The 11,742-nt window shown below is 33.2% G+C and overlaps 1 protein-coding gene across 1 annotated transcript; it reads right to left on the bottom strand.

Moving 5' to 3' along the window:
- Positions 1–636: 636 nt before the first annotated feature.
- Positions 637–8,877, bottom strand: LOC106772579. Its single transcript, XM_014659078.2, has 12 exons — positions 8,433–8,877; positions 7,945–8,276; positions 7,796–7,873; positions 7,596–7,698; positions 6,914–7,002; positions 6,294–6,405; positions 5,147–5,200; positions 5,029–5,077; positions 4,118–4,218; positions 1,636–1,751; positions 1,106–1,552; positions 637–1,005 (listed from the first exon to the last, which is right to left on the bottom strand). Exons 1-11 carry the CDS (start codon positions 8,751–8,753, stop codon positions 1,204–1,206), a joined length of 1,704 nt encoding a protein of 567 aa, XP_014514564.1. The 5' UTR covers positions 8,754–8,877; the 3' UTR covers positions 637–1,005; positions 1,106–1,203.
- Positions 8,878–11,742: the final 2,865 nt, after the last annotated feature.

Here is an 11,742-nt window from a genome sequence, read left to right as displayed (position 1 = left end):
TGCATGAAAGAACTTATTGACGTCGTAACCAGTTAGAAAATTGACGTCGTAATAAAAAAGGAGTCAATTGAACAGTTTTTTCAAAAAGTGGGATCAATTGTTATTAAAAAATAAAGGTAGGACCATATTGAACAAAACCTCCCAAACTAGGGACCAACAACATTATTAAGCCAAAATAGTAAATGACACCTGAATGTGATTAAGCTGGTAATTGAGGAGATTCAAAATCCAAAATAATGCGCATAACACATCCAGTTTCACCCCTAATGCATTTTTGGTTTCTTACAATGAGATGACATCAAATTGGCTGGTCGTTAATACTTTGCTCACTATTAATTCCTCAATTCACTTTTATAACTACTCACTAGTTTTGACCTTATTTAAAGTTTTCAAATTCATATTTCCTATTTAAAAATCTCGCAAATTAAATTAACTAGCCTATTTCAACCTTTTTTTATGCACAAAGTTTACCGACTGGTGCATAAATTTTACATAGAATAGAAAATTTTTGCTTCCGAAAAAGTTAACCTCGATCCATAGAAAAATTGAATTTCATCAAAATGAGTTTCTATATCATTCCAATATTCATATTCAAAATATCCATCAAGCCCCTGATTGAGTAAAATACGAAAATTGTAAAGCTTCAAGTAGATGACTAAAAAAAAGAACCAAAAAGATTATTAGTTCACACATAACCAAGATAGAACCCTCTTTTCAAAAGATGACACTGCTAATGTAACTTAGATATATAAACAATTCTTAAACTTTTACCGCAGATGCCGTACTACTATCTCCACTATTTCTCAAGCTATAGCTACACGTGCCACAAACAGCGATGCTTCTGACAAGCATGCTTGATAGATAATTAAATATACAGGGTTAGAAAAATACGCATAGGGCCATTTATTATACAAACTCCTTCAGATAATATTCGCCAGTGGTGCAATTGCATAATTAGAATTCTCCCTAGCAGAGCACATGACTGTATTCAGCACCAAGCGGCTACTGCATGCATTTGTAGAAAAAGAATCAGTTAGCCTGTGATAGAGTTGATCAAGAAAAGAAAATCAAAATAATATTTGTGTAAAATGACAGGAAAACTAACCATCAGGAAAAAGAAAAATACAAATTCTCAAAGAAGCTCATTGAACAGTTGTTGTCCAGGTAAAAGAGGTCAGCAAACAGAACGCGAACTCGGTCAAATCAAAGGAAGTTCCTCTGAAAGTTTCCAGAAGAAAACCTTGAAGATAAATCCTTAGTCATGCTTTCTGAATCAAAATTTACACTTTTCCTTCCAGCTGTCAGATCCTTTTCACGGTCCCATGGCTTCCATGGATGTTGACCCATCCACTCTTGCTTCCCTGGCTGTTGTTTCACTTGCTTGGACTTTTTCTTGGATTTGTTAGCCACCTCTTCTTGATGTTTCTGCACCAATGTTTTTGACCGTTTTGCTTTATTGTATTTGTCCACCAAGTCTGCATCCTCACTGGCCCTTTTTTTATCCTCATCATTTGAAGCTAGTGCAGTAGCTTCATTGTATGCCTCCAAATAACTGCCATACAAATATATCTTTTTCGTTATAAGGCTCTCGAAATTAACCAACCAAAGCATTGGAATAGAATGGAAGATACATACTTCATCTTTGCTTTCTGGGCCCTATCCAAAGGGGTGTCTGTCCAAACACTAGTATCACCTCTACCTTCCTTTGGGCCCCTGCTAAACTTGGTTGATTGCATAGTCACACCACCAGGCTGAAACACAGATATTTAAATAAGTACGTTTAGCAAAATAACCGAGTTCTTGATTAAATAAATTGCTCTAAAGCTCAAGCATATTTTAGAAAATTAGAATCAAATTTAACGAAAAGAGTACCAAAACAGGTTTCAATGATAAAAGAATTATACCATTCTCATAAAACCAATAAAGAAAGTAAGTTATAGCGTGGGTTGAAACAGAAGGACATTTCATCCAGGTTGATAATGCCCCACATCAGAGTTCTAGTAATTCTATTAATATCAACCAGATTTTGTTGATTCAAAAGCTACAAGTTGGCATTTAATCTTGTTTTCTAATGTTGCAATTTTGATGTTTGTTGGTCTGATTGCCTATGATCATGCAAAAATTAGGTAGAGGAATCATATATTAAAAGTAATGCAAAGATCACCCAAAAAACAACTTTTTAATTGATTAAAATTGTGTCTTAATCCATTAATTTCGCTAAAAGCCACTTGAGCTTTTATACGCTCTCCGATTAATAGATTAAAACTCGTTTTAATTGATTAAAATAACTTAAAACACTTTCTTTACTGATTTTAATGGATTAAACTCGAATTAATCCTTTAAAATGTTCTTTTCGGGTGCGAGGAACATTGTAATGGATCAATTCTATCAGCTATATGAGTTATCTCAAGCTATTTTCATTGAATCAAATTGAAGAAGTTCCAGAATATTTTAAAACACCTAAGGAAAACTCTATAGTGGTGAAAAAGAAAAATAGACCAAAAGTTTAAAGATCATTGACTAAAGAATATCTTGAAGATCATCTTTTGAATCTTCTTTCTTTTCCATTTCACTTCCAAGAGTTTGTCTAAGTGATTTTGTTCCTTTTCACTAAATTTGTGTGTGTGTATGTGTTTATGATCGGGTTTCATAAGATAGGTTGTAAAAGATCTTGCCGAGTTTAAGATCTTGATGTGTGTGTGGTTGTTTTCATTCTTGTTTTCTTGAGAGGTTGTTGTAAAACATTGAACGATAGTGGATTGGTCTATTCAAGAAGATTAGAAGCCAAATGTAGCTCTTTTGTGAGAGAAAACCAGTATAACTTATTGGCTCTTCTTTTCTTCTCCCTATACTTGCCTATTGAAATTTGAATTAAAATCAGTTCTTATTAAAATGGAAAGTTAAAGAACATTATCTTGGCATTTCTTTTGAGGTTAACAACTTTCTTGAAAATGTCTATCTATAATTTAAAGAAAACAGTTCATCCATTTTGAAAAATCTTTTAAAGTTCAGCTCACCCCCTCCGGAACTCAGCCTTTGTTTCTAATAAGATAATCATGGATATATCCATTACTAATGACTTTTTCCGCAGAGAAAAGATAAATAAGTTAAATGAAAAACAAATTTGTGGAATTATGTAAGAAATAAAGTGAAAGCTAAATATGTCTAGTTGAAGAGAAATAAAGAAGAGATGGAAACGAGATAGGCAGATAAATAGAAACAAACAAGTGAAAAATAATACAATTCGTCCCACCGTTAAAAAACATTATCCTCTCTTTCTCTCAACCGAAAAACCTTCATTACTTTTATCCTTTTTATTCACCATTTCTCCCCAACCAAACTGACCATAAGAAAACAGGAAGGCTCCTAATGTAGATATGTGGTGCTTTGAAGGGATTTATAATGTTAAGCTTGACGTGTTAAATATGGCAGAGATGTAAAATTATCATGGGGTAAGAGAGTAAAGCACGTAGAAATTGAACAAGGAACCAGGGACTGTGTTAAGGTCTCAACTCGAGACCTACATAGGATACCAGAAGTCAGAGTTCATTGATTTCATTGTCGAGCAAGGGAAAGTTAATCAGAAATAGAAACAGCATTCGTGAACTGTGATCTCATAGTTTCAATATTTTTTAACAACAGATTGGATTAGTGATTTCTAGAGTTACTTCAAAGGTAGGCCCAAAAATATGGGCCCAGACTGAGGTTTTACTCAAACAAAATCCTAAACTCAAGATCTAATTCTTTAGGCATTACATAACCCAGAGAAAACGGCATTACAGATTCATTAAATTCTTAGAGATTCATTTCAAGGCTGTAGACGTGTGCTACTACCAATAACCTCAATCAATTAAGAAAACCAAATATAAACACTATACCCAAATATAACACAACCCAAGCAAGTTTACAATTTCTAACTGGTATCTACAAATTACAAACCCAACGAAAATATATCATAGATCATTCATATAGAGAGCTAAAGTGACTCAATATTATATCATTGTATCACGATCATAATTAAACGACATTTCAATGTTACTCTACTTTATATCATATAAATGGATTACATTTTCTCAAGCAGAAGTGTCCAAAATATCAAATGATTAACAGGACTTACTTTCCTTTCCGGTGGCAGTGTGGTCATCCACTCATCCCTTTTAGGCTCCACTTTAACCTCTGTCTGTGCCAGCAGTTCTTCATCACCCTCCATGGAAATACCTGCCAAAGAAATCCTAAAAATAAGATAACAGTTCACAGGTAATAATAGTACCATCTACTTGCCCTTTCCTTCCACGAAACACAAGTTAAGCTTAAATATATTTGTTGGTGGGTTGGGGCTGTTGACTGTGCTCAAAATGAAACCAAGAGGGTTAGAGACCAATTGTCCAACCTAAACAGTTACAAAATTACTCAGTACCAGCAAGCGGCAAAAGTGCATCCCACACACAACAAATTAATCATAATATCACTAAATTAAGCGGCAATAACACTTTATGTTGGTGTATTGGCATGCATCAGTACATTACCTTCTCCCAATAATATGCTAGTCATAGCAATTAAGAAGAAAATAAGATAAAAAGAGGCTTCTGAAATGATTTTAATTATTATGTACAATAAAACTAGAACGTGAGGTATTACTTAAAAGTTGAAACAACCTGCAAATTTTCTCCTCTGCTCCACTTTAAATACAAAAATATTAACAATTTTTCTTCGGCTAACATAAAAAAGATAATATGCTTTATGAATGAATGTTAGAAAATGCAATTCCCACCATTAACCACTAATGAAGTGAACATTTTCATTTTGCTCTGTGTTCTTCCACGTTCCTTCCCATCACCTTTTCTTGTTTTACAAGAGCAATTGGTGCTACAATTATCCCTAACAGAACATAACCCTTTCAGTTTCCCAATCCTCTTTCCAATTTTTACCTCAGAAAAGTTAAATTCATGACTCATTGTTATAGCAATTCATGCAGAAAAGTAACTTGAACAAACTAGACAACAATCCTGTCTGCATTGTGGAACTCACCTTGAGATCTTCTCCACAATGCAGCTTCACGCATGGTTTTAAGTTCAGCCTGCAGTCACATGATGATATTAGTGCTTCAATCACTGATATTATAGCAAGACAAATAAGTTCAAATTACCTTCAATTCCTCTTGTTCTTGCTTGAGTTTGATTTTCTCATCCATTGCTTTCCGCTACAAAAAGCACAAAACACCATCTTGTTAATAAAAAGAATTCAAATATATTGAAAAAATATCTAATCTATCATATGTTGAACATGAGAACAAAACATCTCTCTAGAGAAAAAAATGCATGCCAAAACCAAACAGCTTTCTTAATAAACAAAATTCTATCGGGAAAAACCAAAGGAAAAGTTAAAAATACAAGAAATAAATCAAAAGTCCTGTGCTGAAAATTATATAATTACCAAGTTTCATGTGAGACCACTAATTCATCTCACTTGGGGTCAAGTTTGTTTGTTCTATCTTCTTTTGGGGGACATATAATTACTCGTTTCAATGTATTCTCTCAAGAAGCAGCAAAAAACCATACTATTTACCTTAGAATAAGATAATCCAATCATACCTAATCAGCCCCCAATGATTGTTTATTCACTACCAACACAACACATGAATGTCAGCAATATCGTAGGTCAAATGCAAGAAATTGCTAACAACTTTGGCTTTTTCAAATGACTTCAGCCATGTCACATTAAATTATTCACTATTCAAGTTCCTAGATTGACAACTCTGCTTCACACACAAATTTTTCAAACACCTTGATTTTGACAAATCGGGGGTCCTTAAAGTGCAAAAAAAGCTTATCAATACTTTTCTTGGTTGAAAATAAACAAGTGCTTTCCCTGTTGCTGTATCCAAACAGAGGAAATAAATTGCCTCAAATCACAGGTAAGGCTCTGAACTCAAATCAAAATCATTTGTAAATAAAGTAAACCCAAATTGCCAAGAACTCTGCCACTCATAATGTTCCCATTACCCAACTCAAGAAGGTTTGTCTTTAGTTAATGGTAGATAGATAACTATTCCCCGATTCACATACTATCTTTTCTGTGAAAAAGGTCTTTGTAATCTATTTTATGTACAAGTTTAAAAAAGTAATATTTTTTACTTTCAAGTGAAACAATCAACCCATAAAACAAAAAGGCAAAAGAAAACCCATATATAGGTAAAACAATTAATCAAGTGTGTCTAAAAAAAAGAACTTCAAGCATATAGCAAAAAAAGAACCCTTAACTTTGATCATAAACCATCCTTCTATCAGGCTTACCTTTTCTGGATCTTGTAACTCTTTGAAAGCTTTATTTAACTTAATGAAAGCCTGGTGGGCTTGCGGATGAGAGCATTTATCTGGATGAACCAATAGTGATATCTTCCAGTACCTAAACGGCATTAATCAAGATGACATTAGACAACCAAATAATCTCGATCATATGCAGTCATTTGATGAGAAAAAGATTGGATATTTTTTTATTATTGCATAGAATATAGAACTTGATATATTTTAGAGGCATTGCCCTTTTAGTTCCCATTATAGATATAGAATGCCTTGAGTTCAAGCTTAGGTTTTGAGTTCAAGCTTATGTTTTGAGTTCAAGCTTATGTTTTGAGTTCAGAATAGACTGTTATAGTCCATTTTGTTTATAACATGATAATCCAATGATTTGGATCATAATGATTTACAAAAGAACTTAATGACTTCTTTGGAGCAGTAAGGCAGCCAAGTAGTACTGAAAAATCATTCCAACAATGCCCATTTTCTAACTAATTCCGTTTAGGGAGGGGGAGCAACACAGATGAATTGGTTTTTAAAATAATTAATTCAAACACAAAATTAAGCAGAAATTGTTATTGCTTTGCTCAATTAAAAAACCGCATAAGAGAACATGCCTTTTCTTTACATTTGCATCGGACATATTATGATTGACTCCTAGAACATCATATGGGCTATCAGCCTCAACTTCCATTATTCTGGTCACCTGAGAAATAAACAGACAAGAACTAGTACCTCAACATTCAATTACAAATAAACATTCAAAATCTAATTCAGAAATAAAGTAACAAGTAATCTGAGAATTAAAGAGTTTCTCCCCTGATAGAAACACTTTAAAAAAAGATAGAAATTTACAAACCAGTATTAAATGGAAAAACATAAAGATTCCTACGTTCAAAGAGCCAAAGTACCACCATTACCACCCCCAAAAAAATTTGATGGAGCTTCCCTAGAGACTCCATTGATCAGAGGAAACCAAGCTATCTTTATCCCATAGCAAAGAAGACAGTTAAAGATTAATCCAGAAGTTCAAATACAGCAAACGTTAATGAATAGTGAGATTCAGACGACAGATTGTTCAGTTTAGCTGAAGGAATCTACAATACATAATAACCAGAGGAGACTGTAGAATGCATATGCCGCCAAATTGAAGAAGTTATTTCTCATGTTCCCTAAATAAAATCCAATCTTATAGGTAAAATACCAATATATTATACATCAATCATCAAATCCAAGTATTTTATTTTAATATTTGAAGAAAGAAAACAATCTTGATTAATGACTACTGGGATTAAGTACCTCTTCAAAACGTTCTGCTTCATTAGCTGATTCTGCTTCAGTAACCATAGCTGGTGGTGGAGGTCCAATAAATAGTTCACTATCATCATCCAATTCGGCCTCTCTAAAGTCATTGGCATGAAAAAGCATCCATCATCATATGTGAATCGACTCAATTGAGCCAGGAAACAGAATCAAAAGCAACTTAAATGGGTTGGCACCTGAGCTCAGTCTGCGCCTCGGTTAATTTGGCAGCGGCAGCCAGTAATTCAGCTGATGGCATTGCAGGGCCAATCATCCTGCACAGTAAAGTAAGCAATGACTTCAAATAAATAAATAAAGTCAGCAAAATGACAAAAAGAATTGTCACCTTTTCCTAGGACCAACAGAATGATCATCTGGTGACGCGATCACATGGTCATCCACCATCTTTTCATTTCCAGCATCCACTGGAACTGAACTGGATTCAGGCACCACTGGCGCAGAAGCTTCAGCTTGCTCATTTATGGAATTTGTGTAGGAGTGAATGAGTGGGCCAAGAACATCCAAAGTTGGGCTACCTTTAGAAGATAGCAAGAAAACCCTATCTCCATTCTCCTTGAGGTTTAACGAAAGAAACAGCTTCTTCAAATGCTTCGCCAAAGATCGTTCTGATATACCCTTTATGTCAACAGCTTGTCCGTTATCAATCATTTGCAAAAGCTAAACACAACCAAAACAGCAACAAGACCAAGAAGAATCAATCATGTATTGTGAAATATGCAATAAGAATCAAACACTAATTTAGTGTTTGGAAAAAGAAAAAAAAACACTATCAATGAAATTGGCAAAGTATGGGAAGAGAAATTAAAGTGAAACCTGCTTCAAATCGTTGCCGACGTTGGGGAACTCTCTCATCATTTCAGTCATCACAGTTTCGGGCAGAACCCTAGGTTGCTCGTCTTCATCCTCCGAAGAGTTGGAGGAGTCATCGGAATCATGGAGCCTCTTCCTCTTTTTCCTCTCTCTGTCTCTCCTCTTTCTCCTTCGCTCCTCCTTCTCCCCGCTCTTTCTGCGCCGCTCCTTCTCGCGCCGCCGTCGCCGCCGCCGCGAAGAGTGGTCGGAATCCGACGACGACGAAGAGGATGAGGAGGTTGACGAGTTCTGCAGACGACGCGACTTCTTTCTCCTGTCACCCATTTTCGGAATTCCTTCTCCTGCAAAGGACGCTGCCCCTAACACACAAACAAGTATTTTTTTTTAATTTCTCTTAATAAGTTTGCGTATTTTTATGTGTAAATGAAATGCATCTTCCCCTGTATCAAGAATTCCTGATGCATCGGTCATAAATATCTATGTGATCTATGTATAAAATGAATTTCTTATTTTAGGGTATATATTTATTTTTAATTTTATTTTCAATAATTATTTTATAAATTTTATTTTTTAGGTGATTATTTCTTTGAATTAAAGTATTTTTATTTAATTATGTTTTAAATTTTACAATTTATTATTTATAAAACTATTTAAAAAATAAATAAAAATTATTTATAATAATAATTAATTTTATTACTTTTATTATCATAAAAATATGAACGCACATATTCTTTTTGCATGTATTTTTACTAATGTATAATTTTCACTAATTTATAATAGGTATGTGATTAAATTGTTTTTCTTATATTGTTTGTGATTAAAATTTAACTTTAATTTTATAGTAATTTATGAGGGGTATAAAATATTTTAAAAATGCATATTTAAATTATTATTTTAATTCATTATCTCTATAAAATCTTTTTTAGGCTTTAATCTTTATATGATTTAAAATAATTAAAAAGATAATTTTATATTCTATACAAAGTCATTAGTGTATGAAATACTTTTTTAATATAACCGTCGACCATAAATGTAATAATATAATTACATCAATAATAGAAAGTTGTAGTTGTTGTTCTATTAAATTAAAAAAAAATATAACATGTTTATTATTAAAAACACAAATACTCACTTATTATAAAAAAAAAAAAAACTTAATAGCACTAATGGTCCCTATGTGTTTGTTTTGGTTCCTATATTTTTTTTTTTCAATGTTGTCCTAAAGATCCTAATTTGTGTTCAATTTAGTCCTTTTTACTAACGTCGTCTAAATCGATAACAGTCAGATCTCTACATGTGCAATTAGAAAGTGAACTGTCATTTATGTTATGACATGGACTAGATCAGTCATCATCATAGGGACCACATTCGGAAATAATTAACAGAAATGAGGACTAGATTGAACAACCTTCATTCATTACAAAACACAGAGCCACATCACCATCGTCTTCAACCTTCAGCCCAACCAGAAATGAAACCCTACTTTCTTTCTAAAAATCTAACCCTAGTGTCGTCACACCTGTACCCTGAGCCATCACCGCAATCACCACAAACCTGCAAACGAAAATTCTAAAAATCATAGAGTGACCAAAAAATCATAAACAAACTCAACCAAGATAGTGAGAATTATAGCTCTAGAGACTCCAAAAACTTTCATATAGAGTGACCAAAATCACATTCACACACACTTTTTATCAAAACCTTGTCAATGGTTTCAATCACAGCATCAACAACTCTAACTTTACAATTGAATAGAACCAACAAGGAAAAAGAGGAAACTTAGACATTGTTCACAGACTTGGGTTAGTAAAAACTTTAACTTGTCTGGAGAAATAAAGGAGAACCCATTTATTGCAACAACAAGAAAAAGAATGGGAAGGAGACATGGCTCATCAACCACCAAGATTGAGAACAAGATTGGCTAACCATGAACCTCACTTTCGCTTTCACTGAAGTAAAGTAAAAAACCCTAACCCTAATTTCACTCTCCACCCTCGTCAAAAATTGGGTTCCATTAAATAAATCACATTTCTTTCAAAATCCACCTCAATGTGGCTGAAGGACTCCATGTGTGTAGTTAAATGCCACATCAACACTGTTCTGCGCAGCTGGACTGTCTATCGTTAACGATTTAAATGGCGTTTGCAAAAAGGACCAAATTGAACGAAATTTACATTCTTTAGAACAACATTGAACAAAAAAATATGAGGACCAAAACAAACGCACGTGACGAAAATAGAGACTATTAGTGCTATTAAGCCTAAAAAAAAATATATCAAGTTATAATTTTGTAAACAAGGTTATGTGAATCATTATTATGAATTTTAAAATATATTTACACTCCAAAATCTATCACCTATTTATCATCATGTGAAAAAATTGTTAAAAAATAAAATAAATTTAAACATATTGAAATATATAGAATAAATTTAAAAGTGTTTATAAGCTTCTAAATCTGCAATGAGATATATTCAAGAAGAATAAAACTTTTTTGTATTTAATGCAACACATAAAATATGAATGAAAAGTCATTCCAAAATTATTTCAAAAATATTAACAACAAGACATGAAAAACAACTTTCTTTCAATAGTGCTGATTTTCCTCTCTCTTATCAAAATTTGGAGTATTATGTCAAATAATTCAACTTAAAAATTGGTTTTAACCATAACGACCACAAAAATCCTTCATGCATAAAAATACTAATAAATCGATATGCACAAGGTACGAGAAGAAACTCAAAAATGTGAGTGATATTTTCTAAGAGAGTGTTGGTGTCATGGCTAAGAATAAATCAACAATATGAATTTCCATGAGAGGATTTGTAAAGAAACGTATGAGAAAAACTTTGGCTAAGAAAGACAAATTTCTTAAGTTTGTTCATTATGAAGTCACACGCTAATAGAGCTTGACAAGACAACACTTTGACGAGGAACACAAAAAGAAATATTGTTCACTTGATATTAACTTCATACAAGAAATATGAGAATAAACTCAAATACGAGAAGAAGTGAAATAATAGTTGCATGGTGGTACAAAATGCAAGTAAAACACGAGCATTTCAAAAAGGAGATATTGTACGGAGTAACTCAACATTTCAATACCTGAGTGCAAGAGCATCCCAGCATGACAATAGGCGTTATAATACATGGATTCAAGAAAGAACATTTTTTAAGGTAGATCTAGTCTGCTAAAAGTCCGTCAATTCTCAAGACTTATAATGAGGAAGAAAGATTGCAATCAACTGAGACTAATTATATCACATTACAGACTCCCTCCAAAATAAAGCCTACGAGCTAGAAGAACTTAATGGAA

The sequence above is a fragment of the Vigna radiata genome, chromosome 8 (genome assembly GCF_000741045.1).
Source record: "Vigna radiata var. radiata cultivar VC1973A chromosome 8, Vradiata_ver6, whole genome shotgun sequence".
Classification (NCBI taxonomy): Eukaryota; Viridiplantae; Streptophyta; class Magnoliopsida; order Fabales; family Fabaceae; genus Vigna; species Vigna radiata.
This window is presented reverse-complemented; position numbering and strand designations above follow the sequence as displayed.